This window comes from Mauremys reevesii, linkage group 12 (genome assembly GCF_016161935.1).
Source record: "Mauremys reevesii isolate NIE-2019 linkage group 12, ASM1616193v1, whole genome shotgun sequence".
NCBI lineage: Eukaryota > Metazoa > Chordata > Testudines > Geoemydidae > Mauremys > Mauremys reevesii.
The window spans coordinates 34,958,750-34,985,393 of record NC_052634.1 but is presented as its reverse complement, the minus strand read 5'-3'; the positions used below and the strand labels follow the sequence as shown (position 1 = coordinate 34,985,393).

Here is a 26,644-nt window from a genome sequence, read left to right as displayed (position 1 = left end):
CCCACAGAGTCGGGGCCTATGTCGGTTTGTAGAGAAGTTGCTCCAGAGGTAGGAAGGGGAATTGAAGACAAAATGCAGATGATGCAGCTGCCCTTTATATTCCTTTTCCCATGTGGCCTGTACTTCCTGTGTCCCAAACACAAGCTTCACAGCACAGGGCATGGAAAAGCCTTGGAGGTCTCAGTACACAGGCATACCCCTGCATGTCTTGCTGACTCAATAGGTGTATCCCCTTGATCCTTTCCATGGATTCATTGTACAGCTGATGACCCTGGATGGGCCATCAAACAGGCTAGGCAGTGCTGATGCCAATAGATCTGGGGGTGTCATCCAGAAACACAGTCCACAGTCTGGAATACAGATATGCCCTATGTATCTATCTCTCACACTACAAAGGTGATACAAACAGAAACAAAATGATCATAGATGGAAAATTATAACATTTTCCCTGACACCTAACAGAGCATATCTAGCACAATTCATTGCAATTTTATCAGATTGGTATTAATAATAAAGTAATAACAATATAAAGTGTCTCACAATTCCAGACAGTGTCACACTTAGTAAACCAGTGAATTCCCAGAACCAGCAGCCCAGGTCCTTGAAGACGCAGAACACTTAGCTTAGGAGGGATTGAAATACCCACATGTCTGCTGGGAACACACACAGACAGGCCCTGTGTGTGTCTGTAATCCTATGTTCACTCTTCTGGAAAATTATGATCAATTCTGTACACAGAATGGTTTGTGAAGTATCACTGGAAATTGCATAATCTACTGAATAGTATCCTCCTGTTAAAATGTGTAACAACACTGTATGTAAAGTGATGAGATGTTACTGTATGATATTACAAAAAGTTACAGTTCTGGGGAACACCCACAGACCAGTTCCTCAGAGACAGCAAGGCAAACCGCTGGTCAAACAGCCATTCGCTGGCAGGGGAAGGTGTGAAGAAGACATTTACATTCCATCACAGGGACACTTGAAACTCATATCTACGAGAAGACAGCCTGGCACCATGACTCAGCTGAGAACTCAAGTTGTTTCTAATAGAAAGGGCTGAATTATAAAAAGAGGTGAGGAAAATCTCTCTCTCCCCTTTCCCTCTGCCCATGACAAATCCTGAAGAACTGAACTTGGGCAGCAGGGGCAGGTTAGGGGGAGTCCTGGCTGAAAGGAAAACCAGCCTGTCTCAGCACGTGGTGAGAAACATTTGCTTTGAATCGATTTTAGCTGGTTAACTTAGACGTTAGTTTGTGTTTTATCTTGCATTTCTTTTGTAAACAATTCTGACTTTTATGCCTCATTACCGGTAGTCACTGAAAAGATTTTTTTTCCGGCAGTTAACAATTTTGTTTTATTGTTTATCTAACCAGTGTGGTTGGATTCAAGTGTGTTGGAAACTCCATTTGGAATAACAAGGCTGGTGCATGTCATTTTCCATTGATGAAATAACAGATTTCATATGTATCAGAGGGGTAGCTGTGTTAGTCTGGATCTGTAAAAGCAGCAAAGAATCCTGTGGCACCTTATAGACTAACAGACGTTTTGCAGCATGAGCTTTCGTGGGTGAATACCCATTTCGTCGGATGCAAGAGCTCTCATTCATATGAGCTCCCATTGTTCAGCAGTGTGCTGGACAGGACAAGATGCGCATTTCTGGGGGAAGTCTGGGAACAGAGAATTTTCTGAGGTTCCCCTGTGGGTACTGTAATTCGTGAGTCACTGACTAGCAGCACTCAATACTGTGTAGCTGGGAGCGAGTTACATGCTGGAGACTGTGTGTTAACTGCCCAGGAGCGGCTGCTCTCACAGTAAAACAGTGTAAAAGGCACCCCAGCCTGGGGAACTGAGGCGACACAGCTGTTCAACACTCCAGATTGCACTGTGGCTAATGTCACAGACACTCAATTTCAAAGAGGCTCCTAAAACACAGAGAAAGTAAATCCATGTCCCAGAAATCAAAGTCTCCAGAGAGAGGGCAAGTGTCCCTGGCTCTGCTTCTTGCTGACGGAGAGGTCCAGAGACTAGGAGAGAGTCCTGGGGAAGCTGGGAACAGTAACCATGGGCTGGTGGGGTTCAGTGGAGAAAGGGAACAGGAAGGGCAGGGATATCACTGAATGCAGGATCTCAGCAGTACTAGATGTCAGGATAGCACATAGTGCAGCCCATTGGAAAACAATCTCAACTATACATATAAAATGATGGGGTCTAAATTATCTGTTTCCACTCAAGAGAGATTTCGGAGTCACTGTGGATAGTTCTCTGAACACATCCACTCAACGTGCAGTGGCTGTCAAAAAGCAAACAAAAAGTTGGGAATCATTAAGAAAGGGATAGATAATAAGACAGAAAATATCATATCACTTCTCTATGAACCCATGGTACGCCCACATCTTGAATACTGCATGCAGCTGTGGTCTCCCCATCTCAAAGAAGATATATTGGAATTGGAAAAGGTTCAGAAAAGGACAAAACCATGATTAGGGATATGGAACAAACTTCTGTATGAGGTGAGATTAAAAAGACTGGGACTTTTCAGCTTGGAAAAGAGACAAAGGGGGGATATGAGAGAGGTCTATAAGTCATGACTGGCGTGGAGAAAGTGAATAAGTGTTATTTACTCCTCATAACACAAGGACTAGGAATCACCCAATGAAATTAATGGGCAGCAGGTTTAGAACAAACAAAAGGAAGTATTTCTTCACACAACACACAGTCAACCTGTGGAACTCCTTGCCTGAGGAGGTTGTGAAGGCTAGGACTATAACAGGGTTTAAAAGAGAACTGGATAAATTCATGGAGGTTAATTCCATTAATAGCTATTAGCCAGGACGGGTAAGGAATGGTGTCCTTAGCCTCTGTCTGTCAGAGGGGGGTGATGGATGGCAGGAGAGAGATCGCTTGGTGATTGCCTGTTGGGGTCACTCACTCCGGGGCACCTGGAGCTGGCCACTGCCAGTGGACAGGATACTGGGCTAGATGGACCTTTGCTCTGACCCAGTACGGACATTCTTATGTTCTTACGTTACGCTGGACCTAAGCCCCAGTTTTACTTGAGCAAACAGGAGATATTTGACACTGTGCGATACGGCTCCTGTGCGCTGTTCCCAAAGTGTTCTGCAGCAGGGGAGGGTCTGTGGCAGTGTGTGTGTCACTGGCATATTGGGGTGATGCAGAGACAGGACAGAGCAGAGGTGGCATAGGGGGGTGGCATGAACCATCTCTCTTCATTTCCCCTTCCAAGAACCAAGGGGACAGGAATCCTTACCCAGTGAGGTCACATTCTCATAGTTCTCCTGCATGACGTCTCTGTAGAGGGCTCTCTGAGTGGGGTCCAGCAGAGCCCCCTCTTCCCTGGTGAAATACACAGCCACCTCCTCGAAGGTCACTGACCCCTGAAAGAGCAAGAGTCCAGCACTCAGTACCTGCTGCACCACTCACACTTTCAATCAAATGGAAGCTCTGGTGGATTGCAGTCAACAGAGTCCCACCCCAGCCCGCTCAGAGAATCCTGGAAACACCAGGGTGAGGGGATGAAGCAAGAGCCCCTTGTCTCTCCCAGCAGATCCATCACACTCCTACTAGCCACAGACTGATACAGGAGATGGAGCCTCTAGCAGGGTCCAGGTAGAGCTCCATGGTAGGAAGCCCAATAACCTCCTCATTGTGAGGAGCTGGATATGAAGGGCGGGGCAGCTCCCCTAAACCTGACTGGTGGGTGCCCCCTTCATATCTCACAGCAGCCGCTGGTTAGTCGGGTCAGGCTCCAGCACCAGGAGTCTGGTCAGTTTTCCTAGCCCCATGTAGGTGGGTTATTTTCTGTTCCAGAACTGAGGGCATTTCAACCTCCTAATCTCATGGGTCTGCTCCTAGAGTCTAGGCCATTTATTAAACAACTCCCAGCAGGTTTGCCACAATCTGTCCTTCTCCCTTTCCCACCCTGTGCATTTCCTGCCCCGCTCCAACCTCCAAACCAGACTGTGCAAACCTTCCCATCTCCGGTGTATTTGCTGTTCCTCTCCCTCCTGCAGGAACCTATCAGCAACCTCCCGATAATCCCTACCTGAGCTGGCTCCACTGCAGCCATTTCTCTCCTATGTCCCATGGGAGGATGGGATGAGCTGGAGCAAAACATGGACGTCATTCTGCAGCCTGGGAGGGTGAGAAGGGCAGCTGTGGAGGTTTCAGAACAGGTTTTAGTTAGTTTCACATCACGATTCCCCCAGGCCCTTTCCCTGCAGACAGACATCCTAGATTCTGCCATGCTGAGAAAATGCTCAGTCTCTTTATTATAGTGTAGACCTGGCCCCTCCTGCCAGGCTAAGCCCAGAGAGAGATTTTTAACCTCCCTTCTCTGTCCCCCCATCCAATAACAAAACCCTGGTCTACACTGGATGTGGAGGTTGATCTAAGATACGTAACTTCAGCTATGAGAATAGCATAGGTGAAGTCAGCTTACTTAGATCGACTTACTGCAGCATCCGACTGCTGCTGCTAACCCATCGACTCCGCATTCGCCCCTTGAGGCAGTGGGGTACTGGAGTTGATGGGAGAGCGCTACCTGCCAATCCGATGGTAGTGTAGACCTGCCCTTTGTCTCTGAACACAAGGCTAGAAAAGAGCAGAACCAAAGGAGTCACTGTGGGGGATTCCCTCAGACACTGACCCCACGGCAGCCACACCCCAGCAGGGGGAATATGGAGTCAAGAACCAGCTTTTCCTCTGTCTGATCCTTTTCTTGTTCACTGGAAAGTGGTTCTGCCCAGGGATGCTGCAATACATGTGTCTGGGTGGACTAGAGAGCTGGAAATCTCTCCCCCCACTCATTTCTCCCACTGCCCCTTTCAGTCTCTCCTTCCCCTGTCCTCTCTCCCTGCCCCTCTGGCTGGGACAGTCCCATTCCTGGGGGCTTTGCTCTCCCATGGCTGGATTTGCTCCTGGGAATTGCTAATGGGAGGAGAAATGACGAGGGGCTGTTTGTGCACTTTCTTGCCAGTCCCCAGCACTTTCTCTGAGGTCTGTCTGTTACCTGGAGTCTGTGGCTCAGAATTTGTATTAACAAAGCCCAGGTCTGCTAGTACCAGCTGGAGAAAGTCATCACTTTGGCAGGGCAGAAAAGAAGTTTTAATTAAGGTCACTTCCCAGCAGAGAGGCCCCACTTGGGGAGCAGCAGCTGCTAAGCCTGGTCTCCCAGATCACAATGGAGGCTGCAGCGTCTGACCCAGGAAGCTGAACCCCAATGTCCTGAGCAGGGAGGGACAGAGCGTTTGAGCAGCTTCCCTCCTTTAGCTCTCTGGGGAGAGCAGCTAACGAGAGCCCCTCCTCACAGGGAGAATCTCATTTGCCCCACTGTGCATCTGGAGTCACTCCTTGTCTTTCCATGCAGTGACTCTGGATTAACATTGGTCTCAATGAAACCAGATTTCAGAAAGGAGGAGTCCAGAACGCTGTGGAAGATAGTGCCATAGTGTGGCAATGCTCAACCCCTTCCCACCTCCCTCAGCCCCCAGATCTAGGACAAACAATCAGGGCAGGAATTTTCCCTATGAAACCAGAAGTTGCCGCAGTTTTCAAGAGGGGAGAAAAGCAAAATCTGTCATTTCACCTCACAGTGTTTGATAAGTGGATAGAAAGTTATCACGGTGACTGGGCCTGGCTGGGGAATGCCAAGAAGTGCTTGGAGCCAGGATTCTGGCACAAGCTGATGAGATAGAAGGAGCAGCCCCCAGAGCCTCCATCCAGGGGCCTCCAAACATCCCCAGTACCCAGAGTCCAGACCCCCCAGCCAGGGTCCCACCATATATTCCCTGGGACTCAACCCCCAGAATCCCTGGCCAGAGACCCCAGATACCCCTCAGAGCCCCACCAGCCAGAGACCCCCCCCCCCAGATCTTCACTGCCAGGCTAGGAATCCCAAAGGGTTCCCCCCACCAAGAGCCTCCACCAGCCAGGGACCCCAATTGGGAACTCACTGCCTGCCTAGGACCCCCGCCTGCCCTTCAGCAGAGAGGTAAGACATGTCCATGCCCTGTCACTAGCAAATAATGGTCACCATGGATCCACCCCAGAGGTGGCTACATCTTAGCAATGTGGGAAGCAGCCCCTCCCAGAGACCATTTGTCATGGGGTTTGGGATACTGCTGGACCCATGCTGCACTCAGAGTGACCTCCTCATCCCGTGCCAGCTGGAGAAAAGAAAAGGGTCCAGCCAATTCTCCCGTTACCAGCTGGGAACCACTGATCCCTCAAACATGGGGAGGCCTCTGGCTTTGATGGGTATTAAACGTGTGTCTGGTCTCTCTCATCAGCAAACATTTTAACAGAGAGAAAGGAGAGAGAAATGATTCTCCAAGGAGAGGGGAAAGATGATCACTGGGCAATTTAACCCCCTGTGACCTCCAGGATGGAGAACGACTCAGGGCAACAGGTTCCCTCCAAGGAAGGAGAAGTTGCTGGGATTTAGAGACATGGGGAATAGCCCGAACCCGACAGGATTTTTAATGGATATTTGATAATGACGTAGAAAGAGGGAAATCCTGAGCTTTGAGATCAATGTTCAGAAATGAAAGAGAAAGGGTGGAAATCTGAGCGATTTTGGACCCATTTTTGCCAATTATAGAGAGGAAAGTGGAAAATCAGAGGGATTTTATATGAGTTGTTGGTATGAGGTAAAATCGGAGTGTGTTTCACATCAATATCTGATAAATGAATAGAGCGGAAATGGGCAACATTTGAAAACATTTTGTATCCATGTTCAAGAATCTGAGAAAAAGTGTAAATCTGAGATTCTCTTTGTATTTTATCATTAGAGAGACAAGAAAAAAAAATCTCAGGGCATATTCACTTAGAATTAGACAACTAAAGAGAAGTGGGGCAAATGTTTAGGGTATTTTATATCAGTCTTTGAGATTTGCAGAGAAAACGAGTCACAAGCTAAGCAACTGATAACATGAGAGCAAAATACCAAGATCTGAGGGGGATTTTATGTTGCTATTAAATAACTAAAGGGGAAAGGGGGATTGTTTGACTGGATTTTATGAGACTATCCAATACATAAACACAAAGTGATGGTTCCCCCACTGCCACCATTCACATGGGCAGCAGGGAGCCCTTTGAGGAGCTGATTTAAGAGGGGGGGGGGGAGCTGGAAGGCTCCCTGGACAAAGGAAGGGGGCAGCAGTGGGGGACGAGCAGGTGACTGGCAACTGAGGGCTGGGGGAAACGGTGTCGGTAGTTTGGGGACAGGAAGTGGGATTGGGAAACCGGGGTCTGGGCAGTCCCCATGGGGGACACGTGCCCCTTCCGTCCCCGCCCTGGCAGAGAACGGGAATCTCACCCCACCCCCACGCCAGGGGCAGCCACGTGCTGGGGACTGACCCAGGGCAACAATTTCCCACCGAGACAAGGACAAATCGCAGCAGGTAAAACGGGTGGGAAAAACTGCCCCCTGGGAGAGATTTTAGACTGACACTTGAGAAGTGTGGGGAGACCAGGGCAATATGGGGGGAGATCAGAGAGCTGATCATGGGGGGGGGGATCTCCCTGGATTTTAGAGCCCCGTGTGATAACGAGAGAAAAGGGGGAAAACTTGACAGACTTTGTACGGGGGAGGACGTGGCACAAACAGGGCAGGAGTCAGTGAACTTACCCCCCCCCCCCCCGGGGAATTTCCTGGCTGCCCAAAACAGTTCAAATCTCCCGCCCCAAGGACCCCGCCTCCCCCCCCACAGCTCAACTCCCCCCACAGCCCGGATTGTGCCCTTTAGCCCCTCCCCCACCCTGCCTCCAGCTGCCAGAACCCCCCCCAACAATTCCCCCCCCCCCCCCCTGGAGCCAGCGCCCGGCGGAACGTTCCGGCTGATACGGGCGGGGGGAAGGGCAGCGGCTTCAGCAGCTGTTACTGAGCATGCGCAGTGCCCGGGAGCAGCACATTGCGTCACCGCCCCGCCCCGCCCCGCCGGGCCCCAGGCTCCACCCCCCCCACTCACCAGGGGCGCGGGGCCGGGCCGAGGGTTAATGCCGGGCCCCCTGCACAGACCCGGAAGCAGCAGCTGCTCAGCCCGGGCGCGGCTCGCGCGGAGGCGGCAGCAGCAGCTTTGTTCTCCCGCCCCCAGCGGGGCTCGCACGGAGCATGCGCAGTTCCAGCTGCTGACCCCTCCCTCACCCGGGCTGGGGAGGGCGGACGCGGCCCGGGGCAGGCTGGGAGATGTAGTTCCGGACTCTCCCTGGAGCGGAAGTGACGTCAGCGAGGGAGGCGGAGCCGGAGCGCGAACGCGCGCGGAGCGCTGCGGTTCTGCCTGGCTCGTGCGGGGCCGTTGGAGCCTCTCCCGGGCCGGAGAAGGTTTGTGCCGCTGGGGCTCTGGGCATGCGCAGATCGCGGCGGGAGAGACCTTCATTAACCCCCCCGTGCCCGGCCCGGCCCCGCCCCCGCTGCGGAGCTGCAGCCTCCAGGTGCCGGCGCGAGCCCGGGGGCGGGTCCCGGGGGGGCTGGGAAAGGGGCGGGGGGGGGAAGTGTCGGTGCAGCCCGGACATGGCCGGGGCAGGCCAGTGACCCCGGGGAGCAGGAGAGAAAGGGGGCTGAGACCCCCCCGGATTTACCGCTGCCCCCCCGTGGGGACCCCCGCCCCCTTTCTCCCTAGAGCCACGAGCAGCCCCCAGGGTGACCCCCGCCCCCCCCTGAGAAGTTCCCTGTCCCCCCGATTGTGCCCCATTTTCTCTCCCCTTCGCCGGTGTCCAGCTCTCCCTGGGGCTGGGGGGGCTCTGGGGGTGTCTGGACCCCTGGCCAGGGACTCTGGGGACTGGGGGCCAGGGAAGATCTGGCAGGACCCTGGCTGGGGCTGTGGGGGTGTCTGGGGCCCCGGCTGTGGGCTCTGGGCACTGGGGGGTGTCTGGGGCCCTGGCCAGGGACTCTGGGGACTGGGGGCCAGGGAAGATCTGGCAGGTCCCTGGCTGGGGCCGTGGGGGTGTCTGGGGCCCCGGCTGTGGGGTCTGGGCTCTGGGTACTGGGGGGTGTCTGGGGGCTGCTGCTAACCCTGATCCTGCTCCCGGATCAGTTTGTGCCACAATCCTGGCTCCAAGCGCGGCCAGGCAGCCCCCAGCCAGGCCCCCTCACCCTGATAACTTTCTATCCACTTACCAAACACTGTCAGCTGAAATCACAGACTTTGCCCCCCCCCCCCCCCCAGACCTTGTCCTAGATCTGGGGGGTGAGGGAGGTGGGAAGGGGGCTAGAAATGCCACACAATGGTCTCTTCCACAGCGTTCTGGACTCATTCCTTCTGAAATCTGGTTTCATTGCGACCATTGTTAATCCAGAGTCACTGCATGGAAAGACAAGGAGTGACTCCGGATGGACAGTGGGGCAAATGAGATCAGCAATTCTACCATTAATTCCTACAAAGGGTAGGAATTAATGGTAAATTCTCAGGATGGAGAGGGGTAACTAGTGGTGTTCCCCAAGGGTCAGTCCTGGGACCAATCCTATTCAATTTATTCATAAATGATCTGGAGAAAGGGGTAAACAGTGAGGTGGCAAAGTTTGCCGATGATACTAAACTACTCAAGATAGTTAAGACCAAAGCAGACTGTGAAGAACTTCAAAAAGATCTCACAAAACTAAGTGATTGGGCAACAAAATGGCAAATGAAATTTAATGTGGATAAATGTAAAGTAATGCACATTGGAAAAAATAACCCCAACTATACATACAACATGATGGGGGCTAATTTAGCTACAACGAGTCAGGAAAAAGATCTTGGAGTTATCGTGGATAGTTCTCTGAAGATGTCCACGCAGTGTGCAGAGGCGGTCAAAAAAGCAAACAGGATGTTAGGAATCATTAAAAAGGGGATAGAGAATAAGACTGAGAATATATTATTGCCCTTGTATAAATCCATGGTACGCCCACACCTCGAATACTGTGTACAGATGTGGTCTCCTCACCTCAAAAAAGATATTCTAGCACTAGAAAAGGTTCAGAAAAGAGCAACTAAAATGATTAGGGGTTTAGAGAAGGTCCCATATGAGGAAAGATTAAAGAGGCTAGGACTCTTCAGTTTGGAAAAGAGAAGACTAAGGGGGGACATGATAGAGGTATATAAAATCATGAGTGATGTTGAGAAAGTGGATAAGGAAAAGTTATTTACTTATTCCCATAATACAAGAACTAGGGGTCACCAAATGAAATTAATAGGCAGCAGGTTTAAAACAAATAAAAGGAAGTTCTTCTTCACGCAGCGCACAGTCAACTTGTGGAACTCCTTACCTGAGGAGGTTGTGAAGGCTAGGACTATAACAATGTTTAAAAGGGGACTGGATAAATTCATGGTGACTAAGTCCATAAATGGCTATTAGCCAGGATGGGTAAGAATGGTGTCCCTAGCCTCTGTTCGTCAGAGGATGGAGATGGATGGCAGGAGAGAGATCACTTGATCATTGCCTGTTAGATTCACTCCCTCAGGGGCACCTGGCATTGGCCACTGTCGGTAGACAGATACTGGGCTAGATGGACCTTTGGTCTGACCTGGTACGGCCTTTCTTATGTTCCCTGTGAGGAGGGGCTCTCATTAGCTGCCCTCCCCAGAGAGCTAAAGGAGGGAAGCTGCTCAAACGCTCTGTCCCTCTCTGCTCAGGACATTGGGGTTCAGCTTCCTGGGTCAGACGCTGCAGCCTCCATTGTGATCTGGGAGACCAGGCTTAGCAGCTGCTGCTCCCCCAGTGGGGCTCTGTGCTGGGAAGTGACCTTAATTAAAGCTGCTTCTCTGCCTGGCCCAGGGGATGACTTTCTGCAGCTGGTACTAGCCCCTTGGGGCAGCCCTGGGCCCTGTTATTACAAATTCTGAGCTATGGACCCCAGGTTATTGAAAGACCTCAGAGAAAGTGCTGGGGACTGGCAAGAAAGTGACTCTGCACAAACAGCCCCTCGTCATTTCTCCTCCCATTAGCAATTCCCAGGAGCAAATCCAGCCATGGGAGAGCAAAGAACCAGGAATGGGAGTGTCCCAGCCAGACGGGCAGGGAGAGAGGACAGGAGAAGGAGAGACTGAAAGGGGCAGTGGGAGAAATGAGGGGGGGGGAGAGATTTCCTGCTCTCTAACCCACCCAGACACATGTATTGCAGCATCCCTGGGCAGAACCACTTTCCAGTGAACAAGAAAAGGATCAGACAGAGGAAAAGCCAGTTCCTGACTCCATATTTCCCCTGCTGGGGTGTGACTGCCGTGAGGTCAGTGTCTGAGGGAATCCCCCACAGTGACTCCTTGGGTTCTGCTCTTTTCTAGCCTTGTGTTCAGAGACTTTGTTACGGGATCAGGGGAGGCAGAAGGGAGGTTAAAAATGTCTCTGTGGGCTTAGCCTGGCAGGAGGGACCAGGTCTACACTGTAATAAAGAGATCAAGCATGTTCCCAGCATGGCAGAGTCTAGGATGTCTGTCTGGAGGGAAAGGGCCTGGGGGAATCAGTGATGTGAAATTAACTAAAGCCTGTTCTGAAACCTCCACAACTGCCCTTCTCTCCCTGCCAGGGCTGCAGAATGACGTCCATGTATTTCTCCAGCTCATCCCATCCTCCCATGACACAGGGAAGAGAAATGGCTGCAGTGGAGCCAGCTCAGGTAGGGATTATTTTTTTGACGGGGGGGTTGGTGGGTTCCTACAGAAGGGAGAGGGACAGCAAATACACCGGAGATGGGCAGGTTTGCACAGTCTGGTTTGGAGGTTGGCGCGGGGCAGGAAATGCACAGGGTGGAGAAAGGGAGGGCAGGGTGTGACAAACCTGCTGGGAGTTGTTTAATAAGTGGTCTAGATTCTAGGAACAGACCCATGAGGTTCAGAGGTGTAAATGCTCTAGTTTGTGGAGCAGAAAATAACCCACGTGAATGGGGCTGGGAAAACTGACGAGACTCATAGTGCTGGAGCCTGACCCGACTAACCAGCGGCTGCTGTGAGATATGAAGGGGGCACCCACCAGTGAGGGTTAGGGGAGATTCCCCTCCCGTCATATCCAGCTCCTCACAATGAGGAGGGGGTTGGGCTTCCTACCAGGGAACTCTCCCTGGTCCCTGCTCGGGGCTCCCTCTCCTCTATCAGTCTGTGGCTAGTAGCTATGTGATGGATCTGCTGGGAGAGATAAGGGGCTCTCTTTGTCCCCTCACTCTGATGTTTCCTGGATGCTCTGAGCAGGGTGGGGGTGGGACTTTGTTGACTGCAATCCACCCAGGGCTTCCCTTTGATGGGCTCCTCTCCTCACAAATAGTGGGGCTGTGAATGGGGCAGCAGGTATTGAGTGTTGGACTCTTGCTCTTTCAGGGGCCAGTGACCTTCGAGGAGGTGGCTGTGTATTTCACCAGTGAAGAGTGGGCTCTGCTGGACCCCACTCAGAGAGCCCTCTACTGGGATGTCATGCAGGAGAACTATGAGAATGTGACCTCACTGGGTAAGGGTTACTGTCCCCTCGGTTCTTGGAAGGGGAAATGGAGAGAGAAAGTTTACGCCAGCCCCACAATGCCACCTCTACTCTGCCCTGTTTCAGCATCACCCCAATATGCCAGTGAGACACACACTACCAGAGACCCTCCCCTGCTGCAGAACACTTTGGGAACAGAGCACAGGAGCCGTATCGCACACTGTCAAATATCTCCTGTTTGCTCAAGTAAAACTGAGGGTAAGTGCAGCATAATCAACAGAAGCTTCCTAGGGGTCACCAGATGAAATTAATAGGCAGCAGGTTTAAAGAAAATAAAAGGAAGTTCTTCTTCACGCAGCGCACAGTCAACGTGTGGAACTCCTTACCTGAGGAGATTGTGAAGGCTAGGACTATAACAGCGTTTAAAAGAGAACTGGATAAATTTATGGTGGTTAAGTCCATCAATGGCTATTAGCCAGGATGGGTAAGGAATGGTGTCCCTAGCCTCTGTTTGTCAGAGGATGGAGATGGATGGCAGGATAGAGATCACTTGATCATTGCCTGTTAGGTTCACTCCCTCTGGGGCACCTGGCATTGGCCACTGTCGGTAGACAGGATACTGGGCTAGATGGACCTTTGGATCTGACCCGGTACGACCGTTCTTATGTTATGTATGTATGTGTGCATTTGGTGCAAGGAGCTCCTGGCCCTCAGAGACCGTGTGGAGGCTTTGGAGCCCAGGGTGTTGGAACTGGGAGGAGCTAAGGGAGACAGAGAAGTATGTTGATGAGGCTTTCCGGGACACTATAGAATTGTCAAAACTCCGGTCAGACAGCCCCCGCACTGTTGAGGAGGATGGAAGGCCCAGGGAATGAGAGCAGTCAACGGGAGCAGAGGGAAAGCTTCTCATAGTTGGGACCCTCCTTCCAGATAGTGTTGGGGTAACCTCTTGCACTGAGGTTACCTCACCGGGGGAGGGAACTCTTGTCATTAAGAAAAGGCAGCTGTTAGTAATGGGAGATTTGATCATTAGAAACAAGGATATCTGGGTTTGTGATGACCGGGAGAACCGTATGGTGACTTGCCTGCCTGGTGCGTAGGTTGCGGATTTCTCAAGGCATCTAGATAGATTTATGTGTAGTGCTGGGGAGGAGCCAGTGGTCATGGTACATGTAGATACCAATGACATAGGGAAGGGTAGGTGAGACGTCCTGGAGGACAAATTTAATCTGCTAGGAAAGAGACTGAAATCCAGGACCTCTATGGTGGCATTCTCAGAAATGCTCCCAGTTCCACGCGCAGGGCCAGGTAGGCAGGCAGAGCTTCAGAGTCTCAATGCGTGGATGAGATGATGGTGTACAGAGATGGGGTTTAGATTTATTAGGAACTGGGGAAACTTTGGGGATGGGAGAGCTAATACAGGAAGGATGGGCTCCACCTAAACCAAAGTGGAACCAGACTGCTGGCACTTAACATTAAAAAGGTTGCAGATGGTGGGGAAAGCCAATGGCTGCAGAGGAGCACGTGGATCGGACAGAGACTTCTCTTAGAGGAGAGTGTAGTGATAGAGATTTTTCTAGTTTTAGTCAGGAAGCGAGGCTGGAAGAGGATAAGGTAGGGGCCAGATCAGGTGAGAAGCATTCACACACAAAAGAATCTAACACATCAGAAAAGGGCAGACAAATAAACAGTGACAAGTTTTTAAAGTGCGTGTACACAAATGCTAGAAGTGTAAATAAGATGGGTGAATTAGAGTGCCTTGTGTTAAAAGAGAAAATTGACATAATAGGCATCACAGAAACCTGGTGGAATGAGGACAATCAATGGGACACAATCATTCCAGGGTACAAAATATATCGGAAGGATAGAGCAGGTCATACTCGGGGGGTGGGGAGGAGAGTGGCACTGTATGTTAAAGAAAATGTAGCCTCAAATGAAGTAAAAATCTTAAATGAAAGCGCATGTTCCATAGACTCTTTATGAGTAGTAATTCCATGCTCTAATAAGAATATAACAGTAGGGATCTATTATCGACCCCCTGTCAAAGACAGTGATAGTGAGGATGAAATGCGAAGGGAGATTAGAGAGGCTATCAAAATAAAGAACTCTATAATAGTGGGAGATTTCAATTATCCCCATATTGACTGGATACATGTCACCTCAGGACAAAATGCAGAGACAAAATTTCTCGATACTTTAAATGACTGCTTCTTGGAGCAGCTGGTATAAGAACCCGCAAGGGGAGAAGCAACTCTCCATTTAGTCCTGAGTGGAGCGCAGGATCTTGTCCAAGAGGTAACTATAACAGGACCGCTTAGAAATAGTGATCATAATATAACAAAATTTAACATTCATGTGGTGGGAAGAACAGCTCAACACTGGCATTTAATTTCAGAAAGGGGAACTATACAAAAATGAGGGGCTAGTTAAACAGAAATTAAAAGGTACATTAACTAGAGTGATATCCCTGAAAGCTGCATGGATGCTTGTCAAAAGTCACAATATTAGAGGCCCAACTTAAATGTATACCCCAAATTAAAAAAAAAAAGAAAAATAACTAAAAAGAGCCACTGTGGCTTGGCTTAACCATGTAAAAGAAGCAGTGAGAGATAAAAAGGCATCTTTTAAAAAGTGGAAGTCAAATCCTAGTGAGGTGTATATAGAAGGGAGCATAAGTACTGCCAAATTAAGTGTAAAAATGTAATGAGAAAAGCCAAAAAGGAGTTTGAGGAACAGCTAGCCAAAAACTCAGAAGGTAATAACAAAATGTTTAAGTACATCAAAAGCAGGAAGCTGCCAAACAACCAGTGGGGCCCCTGGACGATTGAGTTACAAAAGGAGCCCTTAAAGATGATAAAGTCATTGCGGAGAAACTAAATGCATTCTTTGCTTCAGTCTTCATGGCTGAGGATGTTAGGGAGATTCCCAAACCTTTTGCGGGTGACAAATCTGAGAAATTGCCACAGATTGAAGTGTCACTAGAGGAGGTTTTGGAACTAATTGATAAATTTAACATAACAAGTCACCGGAACCAGATGGTATTTACCCAAGAGTTCTGAAGGAACTCAAATGTGAAATTGGGGAACTATTAGCTATGGATTGTAACCTGTCCTTTAAATCAGCTTCTGTACCCAATGACTGGAAGATTGCTAATGTAACGCCAATATTTAAAAAGGGCTCTAGAGGCGATCCTGGCAAATTAGTTGAAAGAATAGTAAAGAATAAAATTGTCAGGCACATAGAAGAACAAAAATTGTTGGACAAAAGTCAACATAGTTTCTGTAAAGAGAAATCATGTCTTACTAGTCTATTAGAGTTCTTTGAAGGTGTCAACAAACGTGGACAAGGGGGATCCAGTGGACAGTGTACTTAGATTTCCAGAAAGCCTTTGACAAGGTCTCTCACCAAAGGCTCTTACATAAATTAAGTTATCATGGGATAAGAGGGAAGATCTTTTCATGTATTGAGAACTAGTTAAAAGACAGGGAACAAAGGGTAGGAATAAATGGTAAATTTTCAGAATGAAGAGGAGTAACTAGTGGTGTTCCCCAAGGGTCAGTCCTCGGACCAATCCTATTCAACTTTTTCATAAATGATCTGGAGAAAGGGGTAAACAGTGAGGTGGCAAAGTTTGCAGATGATACTAAACTGATCAAGATAATTAAGACCAAAGCAGACTGTGAAGAACTTCAAAAAGATCTCACAAAACTAAGTGATTGGGCAACAAAATGGCAAATGAAATGTAATGTGGATAAATGTAAAGTAATGCACATTGGAAAAAATGACCCCAACTATACATACAATATGATGGGGGCAAATTTAGCTACAGCTGATCAGGAAAAAGATCTTTTTGTCATTGTGGATAGTTCTCTGAAGACATCCAGCAGTGTGCAGCGGAAGTCAAAAAAGCAAACAGGATGTTAGGAATTATTTAAAAAGGGATAGACAATAATACAGAGAATATCTTATTGCCCTTATATAAATCAATGGAAATAACTAATTTAGACCCCATCATTTTATATGTATATTTGAGATTATGTTTTCCAGTGGTCTGCAATATGTGTTATCCTGACATCTAGTAGTGCTGAGATCCTGCATTCAGTGATATCCCTGCCCTTCCTGTCCCGTTTCTCCACTGAGCCCCATGCTTATGTTTCCAGCTTCCCTGGGACTCTCTCTCTGTCTCTGGACTTGTCTGTCAGCAAGAAGCAGAGCCAGGGAGACTTGCCCTCTCTCTGGAGACTTTGATTTCTGGGACATGGATTTACTTTCTATGTGTTTTAGGAGACTTTGAAATTGAGTGTCTGTGACATTAAGCACAGTACAATCTGGAGTGTTGAACAGCTGTGTCCCCTCAGTTCCCCAGGCTGGGGTGCCTTTTACACTGCTCTACTGTGAGAGCAGCCACTCCTGGGCAGGTAACACGCAGTCTCCAGCATGTAACTCGCTCCCAGCTACACAGTTTTGAGTGCTGCTAGTCAGCAACTCCCGAATTACAGTACCCCACAGGAGAACCCCAGAAAATTCTCTGCTCCCAGACATCCCCCAGAAATGTGCATCTTGTCCTGTCCAGCACACTACTGAACAGTGGGAGCTCATGTGAAATCTGTTATTTCATCAATGGAAAATGACATGCACCAGCCTTGTTATTCCAAATGGAGTTTCTGACACACTTTAATCCAACCACACTGGTTAGATAAAACAATAAACCAAGATTGTTAACTACTGAAGAAAAAAAAAGATTTTCAGTGACTACAAGTAATGAGGCATAAAAGTCAGAATTGTTTACAAAAGAAATGCAAGATAAAACACAAACTAACATCTAAGTTAACCAGCTAAAATGGATTTAAAACATAAGAACATAAGAAAGGCCGTACCGGGTCAGACCAAAGGTCCATCTAGCCCAGTATCTGTCTACCGACAGTTCCAATGCCAGGTGCCCCTGAGGGAGTGAACCTAACAGGCAATGATCAAGTGATCTCTCTCCTGCCATCCATCTCCATCCTCTGACGAACAGAGGATGGGGACACCATTCTTACCCATCCTGGCTAATAGCCATTTATGGACTTAGCCACCATGAATTTATCCAGTCCCCTTTTAAACATTGTTATAGTCCTAGCCTTCACAACCTCCTCAGGTAAGGAGTTCCACAAGTTGACTGTGCGCTGCGTGAAGAAGAACTTCCTTTTATTTGTTTTAAACCTGCTGCCTATTAATTTCATTTGGTGACCCCTAGTTCTTGTATTATGGGAATAAGTAAATAACTTCTCCTTATCCACTTTCTCAACATCACTCATGATTTTATATACCTCTATCATGTCCCCCCTTAGTCTCCTCTTTTCCAAACTGAAGAGTCCTAGCCTCTTTAATCTTTCCTCATATGGGACCCTCTCTAAACCCCTAATCATTTTAGTTGCTCTTTTCTGAACCTTTTCTAGTGCTAGAATATCTTTTTTGAGGTGAGGAGACCACATCTGTACACAGTATTCGAGATGTGGGCGTACCATGGATTTATATAAGGGCAATAATATATTCTCAGTCTTATTCTCTATCCCCTTTTTAATGATTCCCAACATCCTGTTTGCTTTTTTGACCGCCTCTGCACACTGCGTGGACATCTGCGTGGACATTCCTGACTCGTTGTAGCTAAATTAGCCCCCATCATGTATGTATAGTTGGGGTTATTTTTTCCAATGTGCATTACTTTACATTTATCCACATTAAATTTCATTTGCCATTTTGTTGCCCAATCACTTAGTTTTGTGAGATCTTTTTGAAGTTCTTCACAATCTGCTTTGGTCTTAACTATCTTGAGTAGTTTGGTGTCATCTGCAAACTTTGCCACCTCACTGTTTACCCCTTTCTCCAGATCATTTATGAATAAATTGAATAGGATTGGTCCTAGGACTGACCCTTGGGGAACACCACTAGTTACCCCTCTCCATTCTGAGAATTTACCATTAATTCCTACCCTTTGTTCCCTGTCCTTTAACCAGTTCTCAATCCATGAAAGGACCTTTCCTTTTATCCCATGACAGCTTAATTTACGTAAGAGCCTTTGGTGAGGGACCTTGTCAAAGGCTTTCTGGAAATCTAAGTACACTATGTCCACGGATCCCCTTGTCCACATGTTTGTTGACCCCTTCAAAGAACTCTAATAGATTAGTAAGACACGATTTCCCTTTACAGAAACCATGTTGACTATTGCTCAAGAGTTTATGTTTTTCTATGTGTCTGACAATTTTATTCTTTACTATTGTTTCAACTAATTTGCCCAGTACCGACGTTAGACTTACCGGTCTGTAATTGCCAGGATCACCCCTAGAGCCCTTTTTAAATATTGGCGTTACATTAGCTAACTTCCAGTCATTGGGTACGGCCGATTTAAAGGACAGGTTACAAACCTTGGTTAATAGTTCCATAACTTCACATTTGAGTTCTTTCAGAACTCTTGGGTGAATGCCATCTGGTCCCGGTGACTTGTTAATGTTGAGTTTATCAATTAATTCCAAAACCTCCTCTAGTGACACTTCAATCTGTGACAGTTCCTCAGATTTATCACCTACAAAAGCCAGCTCAGGTCTGGGAATCTCCCTAACATCCTCAGCCGTGAAGACTGAAGCAAAGAATCCATTTAGTTTCTCCGCAATGACTTTATCATCTTTAAGCGCTCCTTTTGTATTTTCATCGTCAAGGGGCCCCACTGGTTGTTTAGCAGGCTTCCTGCTTCTGATGTACTTAAAAAACATTTTGTTATTACCTTTGGAGTTTATGGCTAGCCGTTCTTCAAACTGCTCTTTGGCTTTTCTTATTACACTCTTGCACTTAAGTTGGCAGTGTTTGTGCTCCTTTCTATTTGCCTCACTGGGATTTGACTTCCACTTTTTAAAGGAAGTCTTTTTATCTCTCACTGCTTCTTTTACATGGTTGTTAAGCCACGGTGGCTCTTTTTTAGTTCTTTTACTGTTTTTCTTAATTTGGGGTATACATTGAAGTTGGGCCTCTATTATGGTGTCTTTAAAAAGGACCCACGCAACTTGCAGGGATTTCACTTTAGTCACTGTACCTTTTAACTTTTGTCTAACTAACCCCTCATTTTTGTATAGTTCCCTTTTGAAATTAAAGGCCACAGTGTTGGGCAGTTGAGATGTTCTTCCCACCACAGGGATGTTGAATGCTATTGTATTATGGTCACTATTTCCAAGCGATCCTGCTATAGTTACCTCTTGGACCAGCTCCTGCGCTCCACTCAGGATTAAATCTAGAATCGCCTCTCCCTTGTGGGTTCCATTACCAGCTGCTCCATGAAGCAGTCATTTAAAGTATCGAGAAATTTTATCTCTGCATTTTGTCCTGAAGTGAAATGTTCCCAGTCAATATGGGGATAATTGAAATCCCCACTATTATTGGGTTCTTAATTTTGATAGCCTCTCTAATTTCCCTTAGCATTTCATCATCACTATTACTGTCCTGGTCAGGTGGTCGATAATAGATCCCTACTGTTATATTTTTACTAGAGCATGAAATTTCTATCCAGAGAGACTCTATGGAACCTGTGGATTCGCTTAAGATTTTTACTTCATTTGAATCTACACTTTCTTTAACATATAGTGCCACTCCTCCCCCTGCACGGCCTGTTCTGTCCTTCCGATATATTTTGTACCCCGGAATGATTGTGTCCCATTGATTGGTCTCAGTCCACCAGGTTTCTGTGATGCCTATTATATCTATATCCTCCTTTATCACAAGGCACTCTAGTTCACCCAGCTTATTATTTAGACTTCTGGCATTTGTGTACAAGCACTTTAAAAACTTGTCCCTGTTTTTTAGCCTGCCTTTTCTGATGTGCCAGATTCTTTTTTATGTGACTGTTTATCATCTGATCCGGCCCTTACATTATACTCTTCAGTCCTCTGCTCCTGACTATAACCTGGAGATTCTCTATCATCAGACTCTCCCCTAAGAGAAGTCTGTGTCCGATCCACACGCTCCTCTGCAGCAGTCGGCTTTCCCCCATCTCCTAGTTTAAAAACTGCTCTACAACCTTTTTAATGTTTAGCGCCAGCAGTCTGGTTCCACTTTGGTTTAGGTGGAGCCCATCTCTCCTGTATAGGCTCCTCCCATCCCAGAAGTTTCCCCAGTTCCTAATGAATGTGAACCCCTCCTCTCTACACCATCGTCTCATCCACGCATTGAGACTCTGAAGCTCTGCCTGCCTACCTGGCCCTGCGCGTGGAACTGGGAGCATTTCTGAAAATGCCACCATAGAGGTCCTGGATTTCAGTCCCTTCCCTAGCAGCCTAAATTTGGCTTCCAGGACATCTCTCCTACCCTTCCCTATGTCATTGGTACCTACATGTACCACGACCACCGGCTCCTCCCCAGCACTAAACATAAGTCTATCTAGATGCCTTGAGAGATCCGCAACCTTCGCACCAGGCAGGCAAGTCACCATACGGTTCTCCCGGTCATCACAGACCCAGCTATCTACATTTCTAATAATCGAATCTCCCATTACTAACACCTGCCTTTTCCTAGAAACTGGAGTTCCCTCCCCCGGAGAGGTAACCTCAGTGCGAGAGGCAACCCCAGCACCATCTGGAAGGAGGGTCCCAACTACGGGAAGGTTTCCCTCTGCTCCCATTGACTGCTCTACTTCCCTGGGCCCTTCTTCCTCCTCAAAAGCACAGGGGCTGTCTGAGCGGAGGTGGGACAATTCTACAGTATCCCGGAAAGCCTCATCAACATACCTCTCTGCCTCTCTCAGCTCCTCCAGTTCCGCCACCCTGGCCTCCAAAGTCCGTACATGGTCTCTGAGGGCCAGGAGCTCCTTGCACCGACTGCACACATACGCCACCCGCCCACAGGGCAGGTAATCATACATGCAACACTCAGCGCAATAAACTGGATAGCCCCCACTCTGCTGCTGGGCTTCTGCCTGCATTGTCTCCTAGTTAGTGGAAGGGTGGTTTACGGAAAGTAGTTTTGGAATGTGGTTCGGTTTCTAGGTTTTAGGGGGGGGCCACGGGGAAGGGGTTAGGGCTGGCGAGGGGCTCCCACTCCCCTGCCGAACTCCCTTGCGAAACTCCCTGTTCGCAAAGCTCCCTGGTCGCTTGTGCGCGGCTTTATAAAGCCCTGGCCTGGCCTGAGTGAATGCCCCGCCCACTGATTAAGGCTCAGCCAATTACCAGAGGCTTCGAGCTTTTAAACCTGCCTCCAACTGCCAGCCAGAGCACACGATCCCTCAAACAACCAAACAAACAAACAGACTGACAAACACAAGCTCAGCACACAGCAAGTAACCCCCAAACACAAACAAACACACATTACAGACAGTCACTTACCCCACAGATGCTGTATTAGCTCCTCCTTCACCTGGAGAACTCCCTTGCGAAACTCCCTGTTAGCAGCCCCTGTTCGCAAATGTTTCTCTCACCATCTGCTGAGACAGGCTGGTTTTCCTTTCAGCCGGGAATCCCTCTAACCTGCCCCTGCTGCCCACATTCAGTTCTTCAGGAGTTGTCATGTGCAGAGGGAAGGGGTGGGGGGAGGAGACAGTGAGTCTCATGCATTTTCCTCACATCTCTTTATAATTCAGTCCTTTGTACTAGAAACAAATCCAGTTGTCAGCTGAATCATGGTGACAGGCTCTCATAGATATGAGCTTCAAGTGGTCCCTGTGATGGAATGTAAATGTCTTCTTCACACCTTCCCCCTCCTGGAGAATGGCTATTTGACCAGCTGTTTGCCTTGCTGTCTCTGAGGAACTTGGGGTTAGGGTTGCAACTTTTTCAGTAATATCATACCGTAAAATCTCATAACTTTACATACAATGTTGCTACACATTTTAAGGAGGATATTCAGTAGATTATGTCTTTTCAAATTATACCTCACAAGCCATACAGTGATAAATGAAGGGGAGAGGAGGGATCTCCCTTTTATAAACACCCAGCCAGCCACATTGCTGTAAAATCCTTGTTGGTGTGACTTCTCTGCTTGCTTTACCTGTAAAGGGTTAACAAGCCCACAGGTAAAAGAAAAGGAGTGGGCACCTGACCAAAAGAGCCAATGGAAAGGCTAGAACTTTTTAAAATGGGACAGTAATTTTCCCTTTGTCTGTTGTTCTCCGGAGAAGGCGACATAGAGTAGCAATGCTGTGTGTGGCTTGAAGCAGGTTTGAAAATTCATCTTCCATATCCAGAAGAAATGATTTGGACAGGGAAGTTTAGACAAACACAATCAGGTTTATATTTTTTATTTTGGCTTTTGGAGCTCCTCTGTGCTATCCCAGATGCTTTTGTTTGCTTCTAAGCTTTAAGCTGAACCCCCCAAGAAAGCTATTTTGGGTGCTTACAACAATTGTTTCTTTTAAGATCTAGCAAAAGCCTAAGTTCCAGATTTATTGTTTTCCTTTTCAATTTTAATAAAATTTACCTCTTTTAAGAACAGGGTTGGATTTTTGGTGTCCTAAGAGGTGTCGAAGAAAAACTCAGTTCTCGCTTTTTGTTTGGATGCAGCAAAATTAAATACTTTATTATTTCTCCAGTAATTACCATGGAGGGAGAGAGTGCCATAGGACACAGGGTCCTGGACAGGTCTCTCAACTGGTAAACAATTACATCAAGCCTTTATACCATTATTTCAGACGATTTCTAGCAATAATACAGACAGTAAAAAGCAACAAATACATTTTGTTTATACATAAGCTTTTCTGCTATCTCACTAGAAAAACAAGACTGCACATTGCAAGGTCGTAATAACTTTCACACAATTCACTCTGTCTTACATTATCTTGCTTCCTCACGTCACCAGGGTCACAGTTAACCTAACTCATGCTAACTAACATTCATTAAGATCTCTTCAAAACCTTGTTAATTATTTACTGGCTTCCACAGAGGTTTGTGCATGTTGTTTGATTAGCTGGTAGCTAATATCCTTCGTTTTCTTTCTCGGCTCTTTCCCGGAGGGGAGGTGAAAGGGCTTGAGGGTGCCCCAGAGGGAAGAATTTTCAAGTGCTCCTTCCTAGGTCCAAGGATTTGGGGTTTTTTTGCATTTGGGTGGTGGCAGCATTTACCAAGCCAAGGTCAGAGAAAAGCTGTAACTTTGGGGGTTTAATACAAGCCTAGAGTTGCACAAAATAATTTTTGGAATCCTGGAGGGCCCCCACTTTCTGCACTCGGAATGACAGTGGAGATTCAGCCCTGACACATACAATGAACAAAATTGATCATAATTTTCTAGAAGAGTGACCATAGGGGCACAGACTTGCATAGTGTCTGTCTGTGTGTTCCCAACATATATGTGGGTATTTCAGTCCTTCACAAGCAAGGTGTTCGGCATCTTCAAACACCTGGGGAACTGGGCCTGGGAATTCACTGGTTTATTAAGTGACACTGTATGGAATTGAGAGACACTTTATATTATTATTATTTTATTATAAATACAGATATGATGAAATTGCAATGAATCGTGCTAGATATGCCATGTAAGGGGTCAATGAAAATGTTATGATTTTCAAAGTTTGATAATCTTGTTTCTATCTTTGTATTGTGAGTTATAGATATGTAGGGTATATCTGTATTCCAGCCTTGTTTAGTGTTTCTGACTGACACCCCCAGACATATTGGCATCAGCGCTGCCCAGCCTGTTCGATGGCCCATCCGGGGTCATCAGCTGTACGATGAACCCATTGAAAAGATCAAGGGGAGACACCTATTGAGTCAGCAAGACATGCAGGGGTATGCCTGTGTACTGAGACCTCCAAGGCTTTTCCATGCCATGTGCTGTGAAGCTTCTGTTTGGGACACAGGAAGTAGAAGCCACTTGGCAAAAGGAATATAAAGGGCAGCTGCATCATCTCCATTTTGTCTTCAATCCCTCTTCCTACCTCTGCAGCAACTTCTCTACAAACTGAACCGTGGAACAAAGGACTGAATGATGTGGATGTGTACCAGAGAGCCTTTCAAGCCAGCAACTCACCAATACTGCTAAGAACCAGATATATAGATTTCTGAATGTATCTGACTGTTTTTCCATTTTAATAACTTCCTTTTTCTTTCCTTCTTTTATAATAAACCTTTAGTTTAGATGCTTTCTTGCTTATAAATCTTTAGTTTAGATGCTAAGGATTGGCTGGCATCATAGTATTCTGGGTAAGATCCAAACCTATACAGACCTGGTAATGTGGCTGACTCTGGGGTCAGAAGAACACTTTGTTTATGTGAGCAGAGTTTTTAAATAACCTCTCACTGTGCTGGACGTAGGTGCTGATTGGGAGTCAGAGAACTGGAATGCAGTAAAGGGGGCCGTGTGATGTCTTTTTTTCAGTTTCTCGATAACCAGTGTGGGGGATCAGAAGCAGAGTTGGTGACTGATCAGTGCACTTAACTTCCGTGTTAACCACCAGTTTTGGGAGCATCTGCTCTCCCTTTTTCAGCCTGCTCTGATCTTGGCATTTTCAGTGTGGACTGCCTCAGGAACACCGGGTCACACTAAGCACTGAAGTTACATTAATAGTGTTTTTTCTGACACAGTCATATGAAATCAACTGAACTCCTTTGTTTTCTTTCATCTGAGCAGAGTTTCCAGTTTCCAAACCTCATATAAACTCCCAGCTGGAACAAGGGGATGAGCCATGGGTCCCAGACCTCCAGGGTTCAGAGGAAAGAGAGATCCTGAGAGTTCCCTGCACAGGTGAGGAAAGATTAAACCAACTCAGAATCTGTAAGTGCCTGAAGGAAACATCTGGGATGCCCTACAATGCCCTTGGAAGGTTTCTCAGTTCATTATTGTCTCTAGCAGGGGTCGTATCCTTAGGGTAAATATAGCTCATGGCTTCCTGTAGACCCTAGCAGACACCAGGCAGTAGCTTCCTCCCTTCCCCCTGTGAATTTGGATGGGATGTGAGGGCCAAATTGATCCCCTCCTCTCTCCTGTTTAGGGAAGAGTTTGGGGGAGTTCAGTTCTTGTTTTTATTTGACCTCTCTCAAGCACTTGTATTGGTTTGGCCTTCCCCTTTCCATCCCTGTTTGAGGTTTCTGTCTCTTATCACAGCAGGTGACGCAATGGTATGTGAGAAAGATGAGCAGAATTCTCAGCAGGAAAATGTTGAGCAAGTGGCTAAACACAGAGAATTATCGCAAAGATCGAAAAGGAATGTGTCCTGGAGTCATGAGCCGGGAAACTCCTGTGAGATTCAGCACAGACCAGAAAGAGAGCAAGGAAACCAGCCAGAGGAGAAAGTGGGTAAATTTATTTCCTGTCGGGGAACTCAGAAGAGCGTCAAGGAAACCACAACCCAGCAGGAAATCCTGAGCGGAAAGAGGAAAAATACATGCACTGAGTGTGGAAAAACCGTCCCTTACCGATCACCTCTTGTTGTTCATAAGAGACTCCACACAGGGGAGAGGCCCTATGAATGCCGTGAGTGTGGGAAAAGCTTCACTAGCAGCTCAAGCCTTTCTAAACATCAGAGAATCCACACAGGGGAGAGGCCCTATGAATGCTGTGAGTGTGGGAAAAGCTTTATTACCAGCTCAGACCTTTCTAAACATCAGATAATCCACACAGAGAAGAGACCCTATGAATGCAGTGAGTGTGGGAAAACCTTCACTAGCAGCTCAAGCCTTTCTAAACATCAGATAATCCACACAGGGAAGAGGCCCTATGAATGCCGTGAGTGTGGGAAAACCTTCAATCGCAGCTCAGCCCTTTCTCAACATCAGAGAATCCACACAGGGGAGAGGCCCTATGAATGCCGTGAGTGTGGAAAAAGCTTCTCTATCAGCTCAGCCCTTTCTCAACATCAGAGAATCCACACAGGGGAGAGGCCCTTTGAATGCACTGAGTGTGGGAAAACATTCACTTACAGATCAAATCTTGTTCTTCATAAGAGACTCCACACAGGGGAGAGGCCCTATGAATGCAGTGAGTGTGGGAAAAGCTTCACTCGCAGCTCAAACCTTACTGGGCATCAGAGAATCCACACAGGAGAGAGGCCGTATGTATGCAGTGAGTGTGGGAAAACCTTCAATCACAGATCACACCTTCTTACCCATCTCAGAATCCACACAGGAGAGAGGCCCTATGTATGCAGTGATTGTGGAAAAAACTTCATTCACCGCCAGCAGCTTAATTGCCATCAGAGAATCCACACAGGTATGCGACCCAATGGAAGCAGTGAGTGTGGGAAAACCTTGTCTTGCCACTGAGCCCATGTGAGCCATCAGAGAATCTGCAA

The 26,644-nt window shown here is 47.5% G+C and overlaps 1 protein-coding gene across 1 annotated transcript; it reads left to right on the top strand.

Moving 5' to 3' along the window:
* Nucleotides 1-18: 18 nt before the first annotated feature.
* On the top strand, nucleotides 19-26,644 carry LOC120375394 (zinc finger protein 551-like). Its single transcript, XM_039496015.1, has 2 exons — nucleotides 19-24; nucleotides 25,794-26,644. The coding sequence occupies exons 1-2, from the start codon at nucleotides 19-21 to the stop codon at nucleotides 26,613-26,615; spliced, it is 828 nt and encodes a 275-aa protein (XP_039351949.1). The 3' UTR covers nucleotides 26,616-26,644.